The 24560-nt window shown below is 40.9% G+C and overlaps 2 protein-coding genes across 4 annotated transcripts in view; one reads left to right on the forward strand and one right to left on the reverse strand.

The window, feature by feature from the left end:
- LOC130148244 (scaffold attachment factor B1-like) lies at nucleotides 1-20007 on the forward strand. Its single transcript, XM_056336665.1, has 21 exons — nucleotides 1-340; nucleotides 1800-1887; nucleotides 3076-3140; nucleotides 3230-3436; nucleotides 4755-4817; nucleotides 5357-5384; nucleotides 6286-6784; nucleotides 7215-7264; nucleotides 10271-10371; nucleotides 12142-12291; nucleotides 12387-12463; nucleotides 13398-13537; nucleotides 13852-13943; nucleotides 14331-14437; nucleotides 15614-15907; nucleotides 16188-16325; nucleotides 16821-16863; nucleotides 18241-18362; nucleotides 19090-19202; nucleotides 19327-19378; nucleotides 19638-20007. Exons 1-21 carry the CDS (start codon nucleotides 152-154, stop codon nucleotides 19765-19767), a joined length of 2748 nt encoding a protein of 915 aa, XP_056192640.1. The 5' UTR covers nucleotides 1-151; the 3' UTR covers nucleotides 19768-20007.
- Nucleotides 9816-24560, reverse strand: part of MICOS13 (mitochondrial contact site and cristae organizing system subunit 13) — a 22828-nt gene continuing 8083 nt past the window's right edge. Inside the window, exons 3-5 of one of the 3 annotated variants that reach the window (XM_056336669.1) lie at nucleotides 22503-22566; nucleotides 18610-18685; nucleotides 9816-10152 (exon numbers count right to left, since the gene is read on the reverse strand). In XM_056336669.1, coding sequence (XP_056192644.1) covers nucleotides 10092-10152; nucleotides 18610-18685; nucleotides 22503-22566 — 201 coding nt within the window. In that variant the 3' untranslated portion in view covers nucleotides 9816-10091. Of the gene's footprint in view, nucleotides 10153-18609; nucleotides 18686-19106; nucleotides 19236-22182; nucleotides 22567-24560 lie in introns of those variants that run through there. The other 2 variants (XM_056336671.1, XM_056336672.1) reach the window with 2 other exon arrangements.

The following is a 24560-nucleotide window of genomic DNA, read 5'->3' on the forward strand; positions in this document are numbered from 1 at the left end:
TCCGAGCCTGCGCGGAGCGGGCTCCCTCCCCCTCCCCTCGGCGCGTCCTGGCCTCCCCACCATTTTGTGCCGTGATCGCAAGGTTAGCTGCTTGATTGTGCCATATTCTTCCGTGCGTTCGGGCTCGAGGCGGAATACCGAAGGAGCCTTGATGGCGGAGAGTCAGTCAGCGGCCGGGCTGGGGGACTTCACATCCCTTGGTGGGGCCGCGGCTCTCGGCTCGGAACCCGAAACGCGGCGGCTGAGCGAGCTGCGAGTCATCGACCTGCGCGCCGAGCTCAAACGCCGTAACCTCGACAGCAGCGGCAACAAGAGCGTGCTGATGGAGCGGCTGAGGAAGGTGAGGCGCGAACCCGGCGGGAGAGGGGGCGGCGGAGGGGGAGGTGTCATCCGGGTCCTTTGTCCCCGGCCTGGGGCGCCCGGCGCATGCGCGCTCGGGGCCTGGCCCGGCGCCCCGGGCTGCCGCGCCGAGGGGCCCTGAGGGGAGCGGGGGTGGCGGGCGGCGGTGCCGGCCCCGAGCAGCCGCGGGGTGACCTGTAACGCCACCGTACCCCTCTCCTGGGCCCGCTGTCGAGCCGTTGCCCTTGCGGGGGCCGCCGGCAGCCCCGCCGCTGCGCCGCTTCTTGCTAGCGCTCCGAAGACCCAGCGTGGACCGGCTGCGGCCTGCGGGCCCCGCCCGCCCCTCGGCCTGCCTCCGGCCCGCTCCGCTCCGCGGGGCCCGGCCCTTCCCTCGCTCCTCGGCCCTGCCGCACGCGGCCTTCCCCGCTCCCCTCTCCCATTCCCCCAGCGCACCCGCGCTCCCTATCCCCCGCTTTCTCTTGCTTTCTCTTCACATGCGCCACCTGACTCCCTCTCTCCGGAATTTATTTTCACAGACTTGTACAAGGCCAGAACAGCATAGTCGATCCTGGCCCTTTTATGGGTTCTAATAAACTTGCACTTTGAGAAAAAAAATCCTGTCAGATGTGCTGGAGTTCCTGTAGCAGTCACTCCGCTTTATACCATTGAAGTGCTTATCTGCCAACAGGGAGCCTTGTTTACAGATGAGGGCGACTTTGCTCCTCAACCATAGCTTGATTTGGCTGTGGGTTGTGTTACACCACCTTAATGTTCAGCCTTTCTAAGGGCTGATACGGCTGCCTGGCTGTATGACCTGAGCTAGGGTGAGGCACTGATGTTTCCATCTAACAAATCCTTAAAAATACTGTCGTGGTTTAACCCTAGTAGGCGGCTATGCACTACATGGCTGCTCACTCGTTCCCCAGCAGGATGGGGAGGAGAATTTGAAGGGTAAAAGTGAGAGAAAACTCATCGATTGTGATAAAGACAGTTTAATAATTTTAAAAAATGGAAGGAAAAAAAAAAAACCAACCCAGAGGAAAAAGAGGAAAAGCAAGTGATATAAAAGAAAATGCTCACCAATTCTGAGCCATTCCCCAAGTAATGGCAGTCTCACTAAACACCCACACTGGTTTTATTGGTGAGCACAACATTATATGGTATGGAATATCCCTTCGGTCAGTTGGGGTCAGCTGTCCCAGCTGTGTACCCTCCCAGCTTGTTGTACACACCTAGCCTGCTCGCTGGCAGGGCAGCGTGAGAAGGAGAAAAGGCCTTGATGCTGTGCAAGCACTGGTCAGCAGTAACTGGCACATCCATGTGTTATCAACACTTCTCTGAACAAATCCAAAACATAACTCCATACAAGCTACTGTGAAGAAATTTATATCTCATCCAAAGCAAGTACAAATGCACATGAATGAGCAATACAAGAGGTGTCATACTGCTGTCTCCGATAGGCCATTGAGGACGAAGGAGGAGATCCTGATGAAATCCCTGTGGCTTCAGAACTGACCAACAAGAGAATGCCAAAAAGAACTAGCAAAGGTATGGAACCTGAACAATTACAGTATCTCTGTTTCAGTGTAGCTAGAAGTGCACATACAATGTTGATTTCTTTGTTTCATTAGTTTAACTTGGGGGGAAATGCTTTCTCTTTCTCCCTTATGGAAAACAGTAAAACTCTGTTGCATTAGTGAGCAATGACAGGTTTTAAATGATAATATGATGCCTACCAATGCTTCTGTTAGCAGCAAATCTTGAAATCTGTTGATGAGACCATAAGTTGCAGGTGTTTCTGTACTTGTGACTGTGAGTAGAATTGTGTCAGGTACAAAGCAAGCAGCTGCAGCATAAGCTCCTGTGGAAAGCTCTGCTAAGGTATATTAAGGTGTCTCCACAACACCCTGGGTTGTAATTTCCTTGCCATAACTATATATGTTTTCCTTTTTTCATAGAAGCCCTTGAACCTCCATCACCATTGGGATATGTTTTTACATGTGAGAAATTACAGTGGGAATAATTAGAGCTATTGTTGCACAAATAACAAATGCATATTACTTTTGTTACTGTCATATTTCATTCTATAACCACGTTGTTTTGAAAATAAACTGTTCCAAAATAGCTCGTTAGTGATTTAAGTATATTTTGCTTCAAAAACTTTAAATACTGTGCAGGACATGGTATGTGTGGTTTATTTGAATTGCTCATAACCAATTCTTTAAAGATACTGTCTGAAACTTACATTTTTAAGCTGTTTCCTTTAAGATAATAGGGTAGAAACAGAAAGAGCAGTTGTTTTTGGGTAGTGATACAAGTTTGATGGTGACAGGTGTGCCTAAGCATGTCCAAGATCTTCAAACTGAAGACTGATTCTAAATCAGTTTAATTATTTAAATGGTAGAAGGGAGGCTTTTTGTAACAGTGATAGGGTATTTCTTTTAACTGGAACACCTTCCTGGACAGTGTTGTCTTTCTAGGTATTGAAGTGTTGTAGAATGAGAGGACTGTAGCTGCTGAAAAATGTAGCTGTGCTACTACTAGTTCATGCTCACACTGTTCGCTTGTATGGAGTGGGAAGTCATCCTTCATTATACCCAGACAGACCTGGACTTCTGAATCCAGGGTCTCCATGATTATTTGTTGAAACGGACTCAATGTTGAATAGATAATTCAGCAAAGACTACACGTTATGAAATTTAGTGCTATATCTTACTTAAGTTATACTGTTGTTAGGAAGAAAACCAGAAGAAGAAGGTGTTGAAGACAACGGACTAGAAGAAAACTCTAGGGATGGGCAGGTAAGTGAAATCATGATTGCTGATAATTACTGAGAATATGCATCACTTAACCCACAATAAATGCACGTCTACCCTTTGTCTTTCTGTAGGAGGATATCGAAGCAAGTCTGGATACCTTGCAAGATATTGACATGATGGATATTAGTGTGTTAGATGAAGCTGAAATAGATAACGGCAGTGCTGTAGACTGTGGAGAAGACTATAGTCCTGATAATATTCTTGATTCTCTGTCTGATAATAAAGATAATGTTGAAGCAGAAATGAAAGAACTTCCAGATCAGCTAACAGAAAACGAGGTAAGTGAGTAAAGGTCTCTGAATTTTCAGAAGGTATTAGTAAGCAGAACATGCACAAGTTATTTCAGTGTAATAGAATATAGGGACATGAAGGTGATATGGGTTCTATTTCACATTAACAGCTCTCATGTCCTGCTCTCTTAAGTGTTGAATATTCTTGGACCTAGCAGAGGCTTGAAATATTCACAGTAGACTGCCTTCTTTGCCTTGCAGTTACATCTTTGCTTGCAGTGGAAGAAACTTGGAATTGAAAGTAATTCATTAGTTTTGGTGTTCCCTCTTACCTTTAATGTGTTTAAGTGTATATATGCATACACCCAGCCGTCTAGGTATTTATATATATATGGAGAGAGAGAGAAATAAGTTTTCAGCTCACGGATAATTTGGAAATCTTTTCTGCAGAAATAACGCTCTGGTTTAAAGAATTTCTCTTGTACAGTTTTCTCAAAAGATTAATAAAATAAGAAGATCTTAATGTATTTTGTATTGCCCTGTTCTGACATTGCCAGGTTTTTTACTTCGTTTTGAGAGCAGCTTGCAATGTCTTTTACAGACAGCACAGTCTCCTGCTGCTGAATGAACAGTATATATTCTATATGTTACATTCACTGCCCAAATATTACACTTCCTTGGATCCTTGTGGGTTTTTTTTTTCATTTTAGGCTGTTCACTCCGAAAATGGAACATACTGTCCTTCCATGCCTCCTTATGGTTTTTTGTTTGTTTGTTTGTTTATTTTAGGCCTGTGTTGTCTGTCTGAACTTTTTTATCATTTACCTTCTGAAAAGAGGGTCATTGCAACAACATCCAGTTAACCTGAAACACGATTTTGTGGTGCTCTGTAAATTAGTGCTGTTGTGAATCATGTAACCAGTGATCTTTGGTTGAGTCTTACCATCAGCTCTTGAGGAAGGAAGATTTTGGGGACATGTTTTGTTTTTGGAAGGGTAGAAACCTAAGTCAGTTGCCTTTCTAATTTCTTTTTTCAGTTAGAAACTAAAGTAGTAAAGAAATGGAAAAACGTGTTATGTACAGTAACCACAGAAATGTGAAATACATTTCCTCTCTAAATAAGAGTAGCTTTGAAATAGACAATGTTGTGTTGAAATTAAAATGAAAGGTAACTGGAGAAAGGTATTTAATTATCAAGAATATTCTAATGTTGCTCCTCATTCTTGGGTCACAATCAATTGAAATGTGTCAAATAAAAAAATACTTCTCATATTATTGCTAGGGAAAATGGAATACAGTTGTACTTCTCCGTAAGCTAATGTTACTTTTTGTAAGAAATGCTATAATTCCTTTTTTACTCTTTTAGGGAGATTATGATGAAATTGAAAACAGTTTAGATGCCTCTTCTTCAGATTTAATTGAAATGAAGGTAAATTGAAAATGTAGCTGTATTTCAGATCGTTATTATCAGTTTTCACTCTATGCTCATGCTACAAAAAAGAAAATGTGATAGTAATGTGAAATTGTAACAGAATCCAAGACAGACGTGATCTTGCTTGGAATACAGTCTGTCAAATGAGAACGTCCTGTGGTTTTTCCCTACTTTTCAGTCAGCTATCAAGACTTCCAATTTTGTGGCAAATTTCTCTTGCTGATTATATCAAGTAGTAGCTGGGTGTTTTTTATACTCTGCCATTGATGCAGTTCACAAAGATACTTTATTGGTCTCTTTAACATTCCAAGTTAGGTATGAGAATGCAGTTGCGGCTGATACTTTGATTTGGCTTTAACGTGCTAGAAAAGTTACCGGTATAAAATACTGAGTTCCAGTGGCTGGTGAAAAAAAGTGTTTAACGTAGTAGGTGAATTTGTGTGGTTTTCAGTCTTGGGATTGGGCGGGGGGCTGCTGTTCTGTGTTATGAAATACATTTTATAAAATCCTCATTCTGTGTTTATTTTCCCAAACAGAAAATGGAGAAGCTGCACTTGGAGCCAGGTACTGTTAAAGAAAAACATATTCCTGTCTTTTCAACTAATACTTTTTAAACCATTAACTATTAAAAAAAGAAGCAAACAAACATAATTTGCATTATTTTTATGATGGACAATCCAGATCATGCAGGGTCATAGAGATTGGAAACCCAATCATATCCCCAGATCTGTGAAGTGATGCTTGTCATCTTTGAAATATTTTCAGTGAAATGAAATGGTTTAAAAACCTGTTAAGCTACATAAATGGATTTAGAGAAGTTAATCACAGTTTAAAAGCTAAAGATTCTACTTGTAAACAGATCTTGTGATATCGCACATACCTTAACTCTTACTAAGTAGAGAGCAGTAAAAGCAGTAAAAAGATATTGTAGGGCATTATAATGTAAAGATTAGTTACTGGATACAGAAGAAAGAAGAGAGTTTCTTCATGGGAATTTCATACAGATACTTTTCACTTTCTGGACTGCAAACACACTCATGCACCATCAGAAGATGCCCAGTTCTCATGTTGGACTGTCTGCTAAAAGAATTTCACAGAAATTTAAAAATTGAACCCTCAGTGCCTTGATACGTTCAGTTAAGCATCTCGGACTCTGGAAGCTAACTAGAGAAGAAACAGAGCTGAATGATTTCGTGAAGAATATCAAGGATCAGCCAGAAGGTTTTTGTTAAATCTGTGGGGGCATTTTTCTTCCCTGTTAACACTTTAGGGCTGATGTGGTAGTTTGTCAGAGAGCAGTTAGCGTAGTACTTTTAACACTGTGTACACTAGGGTTTTCCAATCTCTGTGTAGCTTAGAAGTTCTCTTGGTGTTAGTGTGGCAGCCATGCCAGTTCCACATTTGTGATTGCTGTATTTCCCTGGTGATTAAATCTTGTGCCATTCTATTCCTGTTAAATCCGTAGAAAATGAGAAAATACTCGACATTTTGGGGGAAACTTGTAAATCTGAGCTCCTTAACGAAGAAACTTCCGAAGCGGAGCGGCCACATGCACAGGAAGCAAGTAACGTGGTGCCAGGCAAGAGGCTAGCAGAGGAAGAGGACGCTCTTGCTGCCACTCAGTTGGAGGAAGATGCTTTAGATTTGGACAGCAAATCGGCACAAGCTATGGCAAGGAAGGAAGCAAAGCGTTTAGTTGTAGCAAAAGGGGAGACAAGTGAACAGACAATAGAGGAAGAGAACGCGGACTCTGAATGTTTAGTAGTAGAGACCCTAAGCGATCAGAGTAGCAAACGCTCCCAAGGCCTGGAAGCCTCTAGTGGGGAAACAGCGGAAAAAGGCCCAGGTCCCGAAGCCAAAGATAGCAAAGAAGATGCCAAGAAAACAGAAGAGAAAGCTAATTCTGAGGAATCCCCTGCCACTAAAGAGTCCTCAACCAGTGAGGGCGGTGATCAGAAAAAGAGGTTTGTTTTTTCTCCGTTATAGACCAGATGCTATCTTTTTTTCATTGGTCGTTAAGTGATGCGCATAAGCTGTTTCCTTCAATTGGCCACCGAGACTGATGAAATTGTAGCCTGTTCCTAAAGAGTCTGTTTTGTTTCTCCATGTGCAGGTATTTTTTTTTTTTTTTAAACACAGAGGGTTTGATTTCTTTCCTTCCTCAACCTTCAAAGGTTGTTTCCTTAAATTGCTCTTATTTGTAAACGTCTTCCTAATATGTCTGTTTAAGGATCTGACTGCATTATTTCTTGTCAGATTTCTTAAATCAAGTATACAAAGGTATGTTTTCATTTGCAACATATTTTCTGGTAGGTATTTAATTTTAGCATTTTTCATAATTTATAGTTAGTCACTTTTATTTCTGACTTGAATAATGTGGTGTTTTGTCTTTAGCCCTGTTGAGGAGGACAGAGATACAAAGATAATCTCAAAGGATGAGAAAGGTATGTTTCTTATAAAAAAAAAATAATGATTGCTTGGAGAAACTGGTTTTGTATTGGATGGGGAATTTCAGTAGAGAAGGGTTGGAATGTGTGCGGTTGTCAAATACCGTAAATTATTCACCTCTTTCTGGATATTTTTTTTTTAATCTAGGCCAAAAACTATTTTCTTTTTATGCATTTTTCTATAGGTTATCTGTGTCGTACCCTTTTGTTTGTATCTTGATCTTCAAAGGTAGACATTAATTCATGGCAAATATGTCCTTCATTGTGCTGAAGATGCTTACCAACAGCTGTTAGGGAGTCGAGAGCCTGTCGCAATTGTGTTTGCTTTACTAGACGCTTATGGGTCTTCATACTGTCTTCTGTTCTGAAATAATTTGGAATCTAGTATTCATGTATTTAAATGCCACCCAAAACTTACAGCATAACGTTGTCTTCAAGTTAGATTGATGTTATTAAATCTTTGTCCGTGCAGATCCTATTTACAGTGCAAATGTGTCATAAGCAAGATGAAAATTTGTTGTTCAACAGTGTCAAGTGCCTGCTCCTTCTTCTCATCCAGTTCTTCCTTTTTATACATCAAGCTGCTGAGTCTTTGCAGCTCACCCCACCTCTCTGTTCTCTCCTGTCTGACCAGTGCAGATTTTCAAACTGAATTTTAACATATATACTGCAGGCAGGTAGTTCAGCACTCTTAAGCATGCAAGTTCCAGCAGTTCCTATAATAGGCATGTAACTCATGATGAGATCTGTCTACTGACTGAACAGGAAGAATTTGTTTGGTGTTAATTGGGTTTTACAACACAGACTGAGTTTGTTGTCAGCTACTTTTTCCAAGATCTGAGGTTATACCTGTTTGTGCAAGCTACTGGACCTCACAGTCAGCTCCATTAGGATTTACCTCTTGCTCACAGTCTGTAATCTCGTGTTCTCTTACTTCGGAATATTTAGTGCTTTGTGGATGCTGTCATTTAGCCAAGGACTTCAGCATGTGTTTTTTTGTGAACTGGGAAAACTCTTCTTGAGGTATGCATTTAAAACAGCCTTCAGGGACTTGGGTGTCTGCAAACTACCTTGCCCCTGCATACCTTTCTCCAAAGGATGTGCTGTGTTCCGTAACATTTGTTTATATCATTTTCTGGCTTAGAAAACAGCACTGGGGAGAGGTAGCTACTTGATCGTGTAACTCTGCATGCAGAGCAAAGCAGTTGAGCTGGAAGAAAGGTACAGAACTATGTACAAGTCAGTTCTGACTCATATATTGCTATTTCCACACCAGTATGAAAGGATTTTATTTAGGACGAGTTTTCTATTTTCCATGCGTTCATTATGAGACCTGTATTTAATAAGAGTGTAGAAAAAGAAATTTATGAGCTCATAAGTCTGGTGGACTTGTCAGTAGATTTACACATATCTGAAAGATGTCTTCAGTGGTGAGGGTTGGCTCCCAATATCCACATCGTTCTAGTTTCTAAGTTAGAGAAGATTTTACAGTTCCTGTCTGTCTTGGAAGTGCAGTGCCATTGCAGGAACACCTCTTTAAGTCTTATGGGAAGGCAAAACCTGGGTATGTTAAGACTAGTTGAAGTTTGCTTACAAAGGACATTAAGGTACTAAAAAATCATCAGTAAGAAGAAAGTGCTCATTTTTCTCTTTCTCCAGGATGGCAGCATAACTGCAGGTGGCAGTTTTAAAATACTACAGGAAGCGTGTGGAGTAGAAGCATCAAAGTGTACAGCTCAGCTTTTTGAAACAACAAGAGAACGTATCTCCCATGTGTTTGCACACCTCTGTCCATGCAGTTCTTGAGGCTGGAAGATGGCAGGTGTAGAATTAGTCTCCTTTATACAAAAGGCCTCTCTTTTTTTTGGTTTTGTTTTGTTTTTTAAAGAGATTGACACAGACGATTGCATACTTTCCTAGGGAACTTGTATAAATATTAACAACAGTGTTCTCAGTGCTAAGGTCACGGTTGAGACAAGGACAAAAATTATCAGGAAGTAAGAGATGGAAAGACACCCAAATAAAAGCATTTTAGAAAGGTTCCGGAAGAAACGTCTGCCCTCAGTGACAGCAGTTCTGAGAAATTCTGTATATCACAAAAAAAAAAAAAAAAAAAAAGGCAGATGATTTGCAATCAGGTAGCTGGACTGAAACCTGCTTCACTCCATTCACTGAAGCTGTGGAACTGAACACTACCAAGTCTGATAAAAGGACAGAAAAGGCATTTCAGAGGAGATTGGAAACAGTATCCTTCCCCAAGTGCTTCCTGCTGAAATGCAGACACTAAAACCTGGAGTTCAGTTCAAACACTTTTTAATCACTAGACATTGGGTTTTCAGACATTACAAGTACATAGCCATTTCTAAAATTACCTTTCTAGTTTAGATGCCAGATTGGATGGTGTTCTGTAGTTCTTGCATAGTTAAAGCAAGCTAGGTCTTCTCTGACTCCTGTAACTTGAAGTCACAGGCTTCATACCCCAACTGTGGAATGTCTGTAGGCAGAAAGAGAAGTTTTCTTGCTTTCTTTATGGTGCGTGTCTTTCCTTGAGAGGCACAGGGAATCTGCATCCCATCATCATTCCTTTGGAGTCAAGGGGGTAAGGAGGGCAAGGCGTGAGCGTACGTGGGTACTAACACCATTCCCACAACGCCGGCAGGTCTTGTCTTTTCCTGTAAGTGCAGAGTTACTGGGATCTATCCAGGCACATTCTAAGGAACCAGTTACTTTAGAGATGCTCTAGTCCAGTGTCTTGAAGAATGACATAATATACTTCAGTTGCATGTATCAAAGCTTGAAATTTAAAGTTTTTGGACTTGTAATACTACTTGCCTTCCGGAATGTGAATCATGGGGGAGAATGTTATGCGTTGCATTTCACTTGCTCTGTGATTTAAAAAGAAAATAAAAGACTTGTGGAACTGCTCCTTTTTTAATGCAGAAGTAGTTGCTAAAATAATGAGGATTTTGGGTATGTTTTAGTTTTGTTTGTTTTCCTTATTAGGTCGCACTGCTAGCGGTTCTGGTAGAAACTTTTGGGTGAGTGGACTGGCTTCCACTACCAGAGCTACAGATTTGAAGAATCTGTTTAGCAAATACGGGAAGGTAAGGGGTTTTAAATTTTATTTTGGTTTGGTTTAATTTGAAATTGTCTTAATAAGACTTCTTAAGCTCCTGTCACAGAAAATACTAGTGAAAGGAATCAAATTATCAAAAATATTGTGGGATATCAAGGAGAAAATTGCCAAACACTGAACAGCTGCTTTTTTTATTCTGTTGCTCACTTCCAAACAGGTATAAAATTCCATTGACTGTCCTTTATTTGAAACAGTCAGTGACTGTTTACATATACTTCTGCCTCCTGGGCTGTAGTATAGTATTTTCACCCACTGGGAATTCACAGTCAACAGTGAATTTAGTGTTGTTTGTTAAATATTTCTTTAGGACTAAGTAAAACATAGGTTGTATGTTGAAACATAATTATTGGGGAATATCTTGAGAATTGCCATGGTACCTGAAGTTTTATTTTTGTCTAGAGTTAGCAGTTGCTTTAAAAAGCACTTGTTCGGGTAGTTTTGGGTGGGTTTTTGTTTGGTTTGGTTTGCAGGGGGTGGGAGGTGAGTGGTGTGTCCTGCACTTGTTTTTAACGATAGATAAAATGGCAAGTTAAATCTCCCTGTCAGTTGGGAAATTGAAAGAGCTAGTTTAATAGAAGACTGATGTCAGAGACATCAGTAAGGATTTTTGTTAAACTTTTGAAGCCTATTTAAAGATGACTGTCAGCAGATTGTAGTAAAAGAAAACTGTATGTGCCAGCAGTCTGCTATTGAATGTTTAACTAATGAAAATATTCCAGAATTTAAATGTGACTATACAAATAGGTACAAAAATGGATTAAGCATAGTACAGCTCTGAGTTTGTTTGAGAGTCATGAGACTAGTAAAATCTTTTTAACATTCCTTGTAACAATAGAAATGCAGTACTTTCCTTCCATTTATTTGTTCAGAATCCATCTAGTAACCTGGAATATAGATCACAGAGATGTACCGCAAAATTTTAAACGTAATTAAAAACGGTGTGACAGCCAACCTAGTATTTGCTTCTATTTAGATGCCATAGTAATGTTTAGTTGTTTAAATAAAATTACTGTTATTTTCTTTGAAGTATTAGCAGGTGTAAAGCTTCCTAGAAGTAGATGTACATCTGCAATAAATCAGATGCTCAAATATATGTTCTTTGTTCAGCTGTACTTTATGATATGACAACTCTGTGAAATAGCATTGATTTCTGTAATACAAAGGGAGCTGTATTGAATACGTGAGAGCATAAGTAAGCACCATTTATGAAAACGGGTGGTTTATGTGGTCTTTTCGAATTACACTTTTTGGGGAAACTTCCTGCTTCTTAAACAGGATTGTAGATAATGTTGTGGGTCTGCCTCTTGGCAGTGACATGAAAATATTTTTTGAGGGGTGATGGGACTTAGTGGAGCATTAGCATGGGTGGAAATTGGCTTACAAATTTTTATTAGGTTTTTACTCCTTTATAATTAAGCAAAATGATGTGAAGTTAGCCTTTCTTTTTTTGTTGTTGTTTCTTTATTTTATTTTAAGGGCTTTCTTCAGAACAGAATTCAGTCTTTGGCTCCCATCTATTGATTCAGCTTTTGCAGCATTGCTTGGCAATAGAAGTATCATTAGCTCCAAGCAATGTTCCTTCCGTATTTGTTAATCTCTTAAAAACAGAAGTTTCCTGAATGATGATGGACAGGAATAAAACAGAGCAGAAATGGAGCTTGTACTTCTTCCTGTTAAGTCGCAGGCAGTTGTTACACCGAGTGTAATACCTCTTTATTTTGGACTTTATTTTGGACAGGTGGTAGGTGCAAAAGTGGTCACCAATGCTCGCAGTCCTGGTGCTCGCTGTTACGGCTTTGTTACAATGTCTACAGCCGAGGAAGCGACAAAGTGTATTACTCACCTCCACAAAACAGAGTTACATGGAAAAATAATTTCTGTAGAAAAAGTGAGTAGTCATCCACAAAGATACCCCGTTACCATCAGATTGTACAAATGATCGAGACCACATTCTCAGCTGATGATGTGCAAAATAAATTTCAGGCAAAAAATGAACCAGCTGGGAAGAAGCCAAGTGACAAAAAAGAGAATGAAGCCAAGAAAGAAACAGTCAGCGAGAGGTACGGTTCTAAAAAATCTCTTATCCAAAGGTGTTTTGCTCTTCACTCTATGCTGATTTGTCAGGAAAAACAAAGTAACAGTAAGAATTTCTGTGACAGATATTCAAAAAGAGTGACATGCATTTTTCCATCTTTTACTACAAGATCTATTGATATTCAGTGTGTAACTTAACTCATTTCTGTTATTAGCTCCAAGGCAGGCACTGGAAAGCTGCATTTTCAAGCATACCTTTTAACTTAGCTATTTTTGAGGTTTAGTAAAGATTCCAGTGCTTTCATGTCATAAATCTATAGGAAAGGCCATTTTAAGAATTTTGATCAGTATGTCACTGTTTCTCCATTAAATTTTTCTCTCATTGGAATAGGGCTTTCTCAGGTGCTGGTGGTCATGGACAGTTAAAGATCAGTTGTCCAAGATCCTGTTTCTAGAACATGTTCCTCTTCAGCGCTATACTTTTTCACTCTAGCATTACTAAAAGTACCTGGAAAAGACACTAGGAGTATGAATAAGACAGTATGTCCTTTGCTTTAATTATCTTCTTGAGCCAGAACTCCTATTAAATGCTATTTGCTGAGAAGTTTTTTGCCTTTATTTCACCTAGTTGAGCGAGAAGAGTGGTTCACATTGGCCCTTCATAATTGTCATGTTGTGTAAGAAACTTTGTCGATGTTGAGCACATGGGGGGGTGAATTTTTTCTTTCGCCTCAAGTTCAGATATCTGAATCATGGCCAAGTTTTTATGACAACTGCACGGCATGGACTGATTGCCATGTTATGGCATAGGAAGTTGTAGAAGAAAAATCTTACGAAATCTATTTATGACTGTCTTACCACATCAGAATTCTACTTCGTTACTGTGTTGCTAGCAGTCTCCTTTAGTTTTCTTTTCTCTTACTCTGTATTAGTCTAATCTATGTCATTATCTATATATAGACCTGGCAGTGTTAAAAGAGATGAGAAATCTGACCAAAAAGATGATCCTAAAAAGACAGAAGACAAAGATGAAAAGGAAAAAAAAGATAAAGATGAACTGAAGTCTGGTTCATCAGATCAACCTAAAACTATAAAGTCAGGTAATTTGGCTATTCTTTTTTTCAGTTAAAGATATGAAGTATGAATAATTAATTACAGCGTTCTAGAATTATTTCCAGTTCTTAGCTGGAAATCCAGAAAGTATAAAGAGGTGGGAGGGAGAGTGATGTTGTGTCATCCTTAACAGAAGCACCTGGAATAGGTTTAGTGAAAATAAGGTTTTTTGAAGAGAGGGTTAAATGCCCATATTCACATTTTAGAAACGTAAGTTGTGGCATGGTGATGAATGGTGTCGGTTATGTAGTTTGATTGTTTTTTTCCATCTCTCTTTCCCCTCAATCTGTGATTTATTTAGGAAGTAAAGGAACAGAAAGAACAGTAGTAATGGATAAATCCAAAGGAGAACCTGTTATTAGTGTGAAAACATCAACTACGTCAAAAGACAGAGTAAGTAATGTTTCTGCATGGGAGGCATGTCAGTTGTCCTTAGAAACAAATAGGGGATTCTGCCAAGCTATATGTAGCCCACCAGTCGGTCCAGTTAGAGTTTCTATAATGTGGATGTAGATCTAAATTATTAAAATGCCTTTTTTAATGATGATACCATATTCAGCAATTAAATCCTGCCAAACAAATGCAGGACGCTAAGTATTACCGTGTTAATACATGGTGTATCTGTAATGTTAAAAAAGAAGAGTATTTTTGAAAAATTCAGGGACCAAGCTTTGAGACATAATGTGTATGAATGGAAATGTTGCTTTGAGTATTGTTTGTGATAGTTCTTGTTTTATAAATGTGCTCCATTAAGTTTCTCTACTTCAATATTAAATACAGAGCATTAAGAGCCAGGATCGCAAATCGGAGAGCAGAGAGAGACAAGGCATTGTGCCATTTGACAAAATTAAAGCCCAGCGAAAAATGAGGGAGGCAGAGCAGCGCCGGTAAGAGCAACAGTGAATTTTTTTTGGGAAAAAAATAATAATAAATTTTCTAGAATGAATATAACTTTATTAAAATCAATATAGAAATAAAAGGGGGGTTAATTTGTCTTTGTACTTGTAATTTGTTACACATTTGTGGGTCACATATCTTTTGAATGGGGAAAGCTCCAATTACTGACTTCTAGAACTAAGCTTGAAATTGTGTTTGGGGGGGAAAATGTTGCAGTTTGGTTTTTGTTCTTGTTCCATTTTGTAGATTTTATGGTTTAGATTGATTGAAGTGTGCTGCTTTCCTTAGCTAAGTATTACCGTAGAGGTGAAATGATGATTCTAAACTTGCCACACACAAATATACAGGGAAAGATCAGGAGAAAAGTTTCTTTCTCAGAATGAGATCTTGTCTTGTCATAGCATTCAAAGTCACCATATTGTTTGAAATAAAACAAGATGATTATTTCTGTATGTAAATACATTGTGTCTGTAGAGAAGGGGATTTTCCAGCAACCCAGCAAAGTTTCCACACTGTATCTTTTAAGAACCTAATTCAGGTATTGGGTAGGGGTTTATTTCTGTTTTCATGATGTTTAATACAGGATAAATGTGGTAGTAGCCATGCTTCAGATTCCTTGCTAAAACTCTGACCTGAATTCCACATTAAAACAATTTCCACACATTACAAAACTTCATTACTTGCCTAAAGTAAGTTGAATTGGACAGGGGGGAAATGTTTTCACGAGTCTTACTGGAGAGGAAGAAAGTTCCTCCCTCACAGGTAGATTTCTGAGCCTTAGTGGAGTTACATTATGCAGTATACCATTCTGGCTGCTTCAGAGTTGGATATTTTATTTGAGTAGAAGGAATGAGCCTGGGGCATTTGGATTCAAATTCTCCTGACCATACAGGATTATTTGCCCCCACAGGTGGGTTTTGTGAGAGTAATATGATCAGTCTCCCAAGCAGTTCATATGTATGCTGAGTGTCTTCCCTCCGTGCCCTCCCTGCCACTCCATCCTCAGGTATAATTTCAAGGAGATGCCACAAATTTGCAGTCACTGTGGCTTTAATTTTTAATACTTCTTCCTCTTTTTTTCTTTTTTTTCTTTTTTTTTTTTCCTTTTTACCTTCCTTTATTTGTTGAGGTATTAGATGTGTAACCTTCTGTTTCTGTTAAAATAGCACACGTGAGCGTCGGGAGAGGCAGCAGCACCTGCAGACTATCCGGGAACGAGAAGAAAGGGAGAGACTTGAGATTGCTCGTGAGAGACTAGAAATTGAAAGGCAGCGTCTTGAACGAGAACGGATGGAAAGAGAAAGACTGGAAAGAGAACGAATGCACATAGAGCACGAAAGGAGAAGAGAACAAGATCGCATTCAGCGAGAAAGAGAAGAGCTGCGACGCCAGCATGAGCAGCTGCGCTATGAACAAGAACGTCGGTCTGCCATGAGAAGACCATATGACATAGATGGCAGGTAAATACAGCAAATACCAATGATGCAAATGGAAAACATTGCTGCCAGGTTCTGTCTCACCAGCCTGTGCTATAAAAATCTATCCGTGTGTTCTCAGCTTCATTTAATCGGCAGCTGTTGATTGCATTGAGATGATCATGTTTAATACCCCCAGTCAAACGATCCTCTCTAAGGTTTTTCAGCTCCCTTCTGAACTTAATTACCTTTCTTCTGGTTTGGAAGGAAGGAACAATATCAAAAGTCATTATCTTGACTGAAATGAGTATGTTCGTTCTTTCAGGAGAGATGATCCGTACTGGCCAGAGGCAAAACGAATGGCAATGAATGATCGGTACCATTCAGATTTCAGTCGCCAGGATCGCTTCCATGATTTTGATCACAGGGATCGTGGCCGTTACCAAGACCATTCAATAGACAGGTTGGTGTCATACCTCCAGTGTGTTGCCTGAAATCAAAAGACAGGCCTGTATTTAATGTCACGTTTTGCTGCCTCTGCGGTGTGTTTGCTTTGCATTTTGTTTTTTTTAAGTGTGGCTTAGTGGCTGTGGACTTTTTCTTACATAACCGTGAAGAGATCTGCACTGTGCCATGAGTTCAGCCTTCTGCCAGGCCTTGTTCAGTGTTCTGCTTGCAATGCTGTTTCACACATTTGTAGGATTCAGAAAAAATTCTAAATAATATTGTAGGCTCCTAGCATCTTAACAAGAATATTCTGGTTTATACCTTAGGACTAACTTGAGTTTTCCAGGAATCTAGAATGTGTCATGGTTTCCATATGTTCCAGCTGTGTGCCCTTTATAATGTTGGCACTCCATGGAAGCAGGATTTTTCATCCACATCGTTATGGAGATGGATTTTTATAGACTGCTGTATGTTTTACTACCACAATCTGATTTTAATTGTCTGTTTGTAGGAGAGATGGATCGAGGACAATTATGGGAGATCGGGATGGACAAGTGAGTTGCTTTATAAAGCTAGAGAATCTTAACTTCTTACAATCTCTGGTTTTCTATACTGTGTGTCAGATTAAATTTCAGTAGTTAAGAGTTAAATTCCTTATCCCAGAATATGTATCAATGACTAGATTGTTGTCTTTTCCTCAGTAACATGCAATTTAGTTCAGGCTTGTTTATCATAAAAGTTAGATACAGTTATTCTGATAGAAATCAAACAAAACCAGTGAATTGTGTCAAAAAGGTAGAGTATTCCAAAAGATGGTGTAGAAAAGGCAAATTTACAAAGTACGCCTAAAATTCCCTCTTCTGAGGTTGCATGGAAATAACAGCAAAACTAGTAGAGATGTTTGTACGTTTTTGAAGGCCGGGGAAAAGACCTTCAGGGCACGTTCAAGCAATGAGAGACTAATTTTGTGGAGTCAAGGAATCCTCGAGTGCCCTTTACTGACGGTTAAGCTGTGAGACTGAGAGGGACCCGGATAGGCTGGAGAATTGGGCAGAGGGAATATTATTTATTCAAGAATGGGAAAGGCAGAGTCCTGCCCCTGGGGAGGAATAACCCTGTGCAGCAGTATGTGCCTGGGACCAACCAGGTGACAAGGACTTCTGCAGAGAAGGATCTTGGAGTCGTGCTGGACAACAAGCTGACCATGAGTCAGCATTGCACCCTCCTGGGAAAGGTCAGTAATGGCCTCGGCTGCATGAGGAAGAGCATTGGTGCCAGGTCAGGGGAGGCGATCCTTGCTCTTTACTCTGCACCCGTCTGGTGTACTGTGTCCAGTGCTGGATTTCCCCAGTACAAGCTAAGAGCTTACTGGAAGAAGTGCAGCCCAGAGCCATAAAGATGATTAAGGGCCTGGAACATCTTTTGCACGAGGAGAGGGCAAGAGAGTTAGGACCATTCAGCTTGGAGAAGAGAAAGCTCAGGGGTTATTTTATCAACATGTGTTAATAGCTCATGGGAGGGAGGGTACAGAGAACATGAAGCCAGGTCTTGTTCAGTAGTGCCCACCAACAGCACAAGAGTCAATGAGCAGACACACTGGAACACATCTGGAGACAAAACAAATCACTTTTTTTTTTTTTTTTCTGTTTTGTTTTGTTTAAAAAAACCCTGAAGCTAGTCAAACACTGGAACACGTTCCATGGGGAAGTTGTGAACTCTCCAGCTGTGAAGATACTCAAAACCTGATGGGAGACTGTTCTGGACAGCCTGCCCTGGCTGACCCTGCTTGAGTAGGGTGGTTGGACTAGATGATCTCAGGACGTCCCTTCCATCCTAAATGATTCTGAGATTGAGTAGTTACAGTTGAGCAACTTTAACAATTAAATAAGAGTCCGTTTTGGGCAGTCCTGTAAATATTCTTTGCCTTTTAGCATTATCCAGATGAGCGCCATGGAGGACCAGACCGTCATTCACGAGACTCTCGGGAAAGTTGGGGTAGCTATGGATCTGACAGAAGAATGAGTGAAAGTAGAGGGATGCCCCCGCAGTCACGGTTAGTGTATTTAACTGAAAATTTTTTTTCTTGTGCACCTAAGGAATATTTTCTTTTGTGAAAGTGGGATGCAGTTTTTAGAAGTAAGATTCTTTTTTGCCAACTTTCACCTGGGAGTCTGTTCTCCGTTGGATAGAGTACAGATGAGTAGCTTTTTTCAGCTTGCTTTGTGCGTCAAAACATGCATCTTGGCATGATTTTTATTTCCTTTCACACTGAAAGTCTTTCTGTTTTCAATTAAACTTACCTAACATTACTTCCAAAGCTTGGCATTTTCAGGATAGCAGTTCTTCCCCAGTTTGTAGTTGTTGGAAGCACCAGCCCTTTGAAAGGAAAGCAAGTCAAAAAAATGCTTACAGATTGGGGTTGTGTGGGGTGTGTTTTGAGGTTTTGTGTCGTGGTTTTTATTTTTTAATAAGGCCCATGAGTAAGCCAGCCTACAGAAAAACACCAAAAATAAATTGACTGGTCAAAACAACAAGCTAGGATGGATTTTCAGAGCAACCTGGTACATCAGTATAGCATCAACCAGATTAAGAAAATCTTGTTATTTGTCATATTAGTTGCATTGGACAGAAGGCTTATTACTGAGATTTGACTTAACAGATAGCAATATAAATACAAGATTTGTATGTACCTTGGTAAAGCATTTGAGTAGTTGTTTTACTTTAATCTATTTCGTGTGCTCTGGCTCGTGTGAGAAGGTACGAATTTCACCCTTTTGCAGGGATGGACGTGACTGGGGAGATCACGGTCGAAAGTTTGAAGGACATCAAGATCGTTCATGGCAGAGCAGCGTGGATGGAGGAATGATAGGACGGGATCATGAGAGATGGCAAGGTATGCTTCTTGCACAACAGCTCATTAGTTGTGCTATGTAAAGCAGAAAATACAAGCATTATAATCCTTGGAGATGAAGTAAAATTATTACTGTGAATGTAAAGGAAGCATTTGAACTTTTTAGGTGGAGGTAGAGGCAGACCTGGTCATGTGATGCATCGTGGAGGCATGTCAGGGTAAGAACTTTAAAAAGCGTTAACTTTGTTTCCCTCTTAAGGGGTATCTCTTCTTTCAAAATTTGTGAAAGAAGCATTTTATGGGAGTGTAAGTTATCTGGTTCCTTATTTAAATGTCAAGGAATAACAAAACATTCCCATGGGTTTTATGTAGTGCATCTTCTTGAAAAGTGAAAAAAAATCACCCCAGAACACCCATTATATCAGCCAGACTCCCAGAGTCACAAGAGAAAATCAAAATGTCTTGATCGCTTTCTAGGCGTGGAGGTTTCATGCAAGGGGGCAACCAAAGTCAGATGATGCATGGAGGAGGAATGCAAGGAGAAGGATTTGCTGGCCAGGAGAGAACAAACAGACCTAATGATCCTCGTTTCAACCGTCGCTACTGAATGTGTTTTAATTTTTAATGCAAGGTGGCAACCGAATTGAATCTGTTACCCAGGGTTACCATTAATTGTAACTTATGGGCTACTGTAAGTGTAATTTTTTTTTTTTTAAGCTGCTGCCATATTATATCACTCAATCCAATGTGAACTCATTTGTTTTGTAATGTGTTGTTCATATCCCATTTAAAATGTTTGTTAATGAAGCATTCCATTTTCCATAAATAAAAGCCAGTTTACAGTTAATCGTTTTGTTTCAGCAGTCCCTGGAACTGGGAACCTGGGGTCACTTGTGATTGTAAGTCACGCTTATGATCCAGACCATTGCATCAACAACCTACACAGAGTGACACTGAAAGAATAGTATTTTATCGCCTGAGGAGACAATTATTCTAATAAAAGGACATTTTTGACCACCATGGGAGGGGGGAAAAAAGCACCAACCAATTGAACTGGAGGCTTTTACTATCTCATGGTGATGGTTATTGCATCTAAAAAATCATACTTTAGGATGAAGGCTTTTATTTCTCACCAGGTGTTTAGCTGAACTGCATTTCTCTCCCAATTCCACCAAGTGGCCACACAGACCACCTTCACGTTCCCGGCATGACAGCCCAGCACCCAGACAGACCTTGACAGCCAGTCCCTGACTGGCAGCTGTCCAGTCTCTGTTAAATCCAGTGCACAGAAACAATCAGGTAAACTCTGGTTTTGGGGTTGTGAGTTTTTTTGGTTCAGTTTGGTCTGGTTTTTGCCTGGTACAAAGATTTCTATTGGGCTATAAAAAAAAATAAAAAAATAATCCACATAGTGAAGGTGGAGACAAAGCTAAAGAGCTGCCTTCTATTCCCCACTTCCAGATAAACTCAGGATAGAGGAAACGTGACCCAACTTTAGCAGAACCTCAGAATGTCCGCTACTGGTGCAAGCAGATTGTGTCTGGTGGTTAATTACTGCTGTAAAAAGCAAAGCACACAGTAAAACATAAATATAGTGGTTAATTTAGGTTTGCATAGGACAGAAATCGGGTTTGCATAGGGCATTTTTTTTCAAACACCACATGTGGGTTCCCCAATTTTAAAAAATCCTCAGTTATTGAGCTTTTGCAGGCTGGAGACCTGAAGGTAGTTGTAATGAACATTAAAAAGATCATTCAAGTGTTTAAAAAAAAAATAAATGTCTGTTAAATTAATCAAAACCAACCAAACCAAAAAGTTATTTTAATACTGCCTTACTCATTAACCTTACTGACTCTGCAAACCTGTTGGGAGTGTCAGCAACGGAAGGACAACTTCCAGAGCAGTCCCAACCCTTCTGGTCCTTAAAATGAAACCAAGTGAAGCATGTGACCTTTGTGATGAGAAAAGTAACTGCATTCAAAGGAACAATCCTACGGAGAAGGAAAAGCAAGGTGTGTTTTAGCATTCAAGGCACTACAGCTAATGGTAATCTCCCAGCAATTTCAAGCTCACACACAAAACCCGTTACCTGGCCTGCAGATGGAGAATGATGCTAACGAGTGTGCAAGAAGGATCCTGAGCACCTGCCTCGTTCCTATTTAACAACGCCCCCAAGGAAAGATCTGGTTTCCACAGTGCAGCAGAGCGAGCTGCTTGCCCTGCTGCGTTTGTCCCCCAGCATTTTGGTTTTGTGGTTTTTCAGTGTTGTTGTCATGGCCTCCCAAGTTGTTAGATCAGGTAAGAGAGTTTTTGCTTATGTTTGTCTGATCTCTGATGTTAGTTCAGGTAAAGTTTTTGCTTATGTTTGTCTGATCTCGGAAAGCTATAGCGATGTGAAGCGGACCTCTTGCTATCTCAGCTGCTGCTTGTTTTGCAAAGACAGACAGGCTCCACTGGGGGTGGCTGATTCAGTCCCCCAGTAGCTCTGGGCCAAAGAGGGAAAAACACCCCCAAAACCTGCAAATTTCAAGGTTGACCTGGTGGTGCATAACTCAGGAGTGATCCTCAGCGTGGAGGAACGCTCGCGGAACGCTCGCAGCACCCAGCTCTTCAAAGTCGAAGCCCAGCCTCCCTTGATCAGCGGAGAGGCGTTGTGCCTGTTTCAGAGCCTTTCACCGACTTGGGAAGTCTGTAATTAAATCTGCTGCCACAGGTAAATGGCATAAATCCTCCACAATTCCTGTTTAATTGATAACCATACTGAAGAGGCAGGCGGTGCAGGGTGTCGTCTGTGCTTCCTGGGAACTGTGCTAATAACAATTAGAGTAACTGTGGGAGGTGTGAGGTTGAGAAGGTGACCTCAGATCAACCCTCCTGCCCTGAGAAGGCAACCGAAGCATCTGTGCAAGCCCAACTAGGATGCTTAAAGTGCTCACGTGCAAGAGAACTGTATTCACTTGTACATACGTTCCTCTTGTTTTTAGAATTACTTAAGATCAATCATAAAATACCATCGAGAAAGCTTATTACAATGAAGAACCTTTAGAAAGCAATCATTCAAGGCCAAAACAGTGGTACAGAAGATAACAAAAAGCACAGAGAACTTCCAAGCACACCAGGGGCACAGTAGTCCACCTATTTGTACGTAGCATGTGTACGTGAACCAAGACCATGGTTTGTTCTTAGTGATTACATTTTGTTTGTAGCAGAAGCTAAAGAGATGAAGATTCTCTTGATGACAGTGCCAGAACTTTCTTAGTGGGAGGTTTGGCCTGGTGGGATGGGGGAGTAGACATGGAACCATTCACCGAGTCCTAAACCTCACTCTGCCTCTCCCCTTACCTCCTGGGACATTCAAGCTGAAGGTGTTTTCAGAAAAGGCTTGCAAATAAGCACAGAAGCCATCCTGGAGATAGAAGAGAATTATTTTATTACTTATGATGATGATGATTAAAAATATGATTTTAATAAACATTAAACACTGCTCTGGAAAATTAAGTCCTCCGTCTTACAAAGGAGTAGTAAAGGTGTAGCCCAACGGTAGGCTGAGCTTCCCATGCAGACCGACCCTTATTCCAGCGGGAGAGAAGGGAACCCAGTAAATCCATGTTCCTAGTGCATCCTAGCTCAGCTGTTCCTTCCGTGAGATGTGCTGCTTTCCAAAGTCAGCTGCCTAAGCTACAGCAAGCTTGTTACACAAGGCCTGGAAAATGGCAGACAGCTCCTGTCTTGCAGATGGAGTTAATTTCATTACGTACTGTTAATTGCCAGCATGCCCAGGAGCCAGCCTGCCGAGCAGCAGCCCTGCACAAAAACCTCGCAGCTCCGGGATCTGGTGTGTGCGTGGGGAACTGCGACAGAAACTCCCGCGGGAAAAGCCGTGCTGCTTCAAGGGCAGCTGCCAGTGGGAATCCAAGGAAGAACTGGGGGCATTGATAGAGATTATCGAGGTTCTAGCATGAAGAAAAGCATCTGGCACCTGCGCAACAGGCAGAAGAGTCGGAGGGGGTGCTGCTAAAGAAAGGGCTAAAGCTAAAATGAGACTTCTCGTAGGTCTGTAGGGAAGAGCTCACAACCAAGAAGGAAACAAATGATTTCTCATCCCTTGCAAGAGGATACTGACCGAATTCCCAAGTCAATGTGTGATGTGCCTATACAGCCACGGGAAGCCTGTGGCACTGGAAGTGATGGAGGCAAAATGTTATTGCAGTGGAGCGTAAGCTAACTAGGACCTAATCCCCCTTCTTCTCCCCCTGTGCCTTTCCCTCCCTCCGTCCCCTCACCGGTGAAGCAAGCACTACGTGGGATGCAGTTCCATGTCACGAGGCTGGGAGCTCCCCACCGCTGTTGTCACACCTTACTCTTGCTATTTGCATCGTACCCCATGATTCTGATGTGCTTGCCCATCCTACCTAGCGCAGACAGAAGCTGAATTGTATCATTCAACACTACATCCACTGCTGGCAAAGGCAGTGTGCGTTTGTTTCCCCCTCTTGTATCCACTGCAAATTATTTTTTTTTCCCCTTACACGTCCTCCACAATCAGATGAGCCTAGACCATCCTGCCACAGCTCCATTACAAGTGATTCTTTTGAAGGATTTAATGGCACTAAGGATGGTAGGATGGAGGATTCAGTAGCAAGGACAGTTAATTCTCCCAGTTACTTTTTTTTTTTTTTTCCACCATGAAAGTGACACAGGTAAATCTCTGGTTCTCTGCCACTGTGTTGAAATTATCTGGCTGAAAGAAAACAATACTTTGCACTGAAGGAAGGCTCGTTCCTCTCTTCTTTTGTGATTCAGGCATGCTGTTTATCCACTGCCCTCAAGCCATTATAACTTTGAAAGCTTCAACTAGGACTCTTGCCGTTGTTTATTACAATGTACAGTTTCACCTTGGGGGAACTTGGCAAAAGAGAAGTAAATGACCAAAAGATGGGCACAAAACAGTGACCCGTCTTGCCTTGCATTTTATTCTCTACCAGAATCTGGGAGTAGAATCTAGAGGACCCAATTCCCTGCTGCTACTGCCCGAAGGATGAGCCTTATGCCCTGTTCTGCCTTACACAGCCAAATATTGCAATGTCTTTTTGTGAAAAATTAAGCCTAGAGACTTTGACACTGTCCCGTGTTCCAGAAACAGGAGGGGTTGTTCTCTGACTGAACCTTAAAATGATGAACCTTCAAATAATCAGTTTCAAGAACTGATTGAACAAGCAAAGCCTCCTCTAGAAGCACTGCAAACAAGGGAGTAAAAAGATACCAGGGGGAGCATCCCATAATAATCCTGCTTCATGCCACAGTGCTGCCAGATGTAAACTTTTTATCCTTTTGCAGGACAGGTTCACCAGGGACAGCCAGAGTGCTTGATAACCGGTGACAGAAAAAGGTAGAATGAAA

Source organism: Falco biarmicus, chromosome 4, assembly GCF_023638135.1.
Source record: "Falco biarmicus isolate bFalBia1 chromosome 4, bFalBia1.pri, whole genome shotgun sequence".
In the NCBI taxonomy this organism is placed as follows: domain Eukaryota; kingdom Metazoa; phylum Chordata; class Aves; order Falconiformes; family Falconidae; genus Falco; species Falco biarmicus.

What these genes read in the sequence shown, in the direction of transcription:
- LOC130148244 (XM_056336665.1), top strand. Translation starts at nt 152, where the DNA reads ATGGCGGAGAGTCAGTCAGCGGCCGGGCTGGGGGACTTCACATCCCTT. An exon ending in TGATGGAGCGGCTGAGGAAG is followed by an intron (nt 341 to 1,799) that starts GTGAGGCGCGAA and finishes TGTCTCCGATAG; the next exon opens with GCCATTGAGGACGAAGGAGG. An exon ending in CAAGACCATTCAATAGACAG is followed by an intron (nt 16,326 to 16,820) that starts GTTGGTGTCATA and finishes GTCTGTTTGTAG; the next exon opens with GAGAGATGGATCGAGGACAA.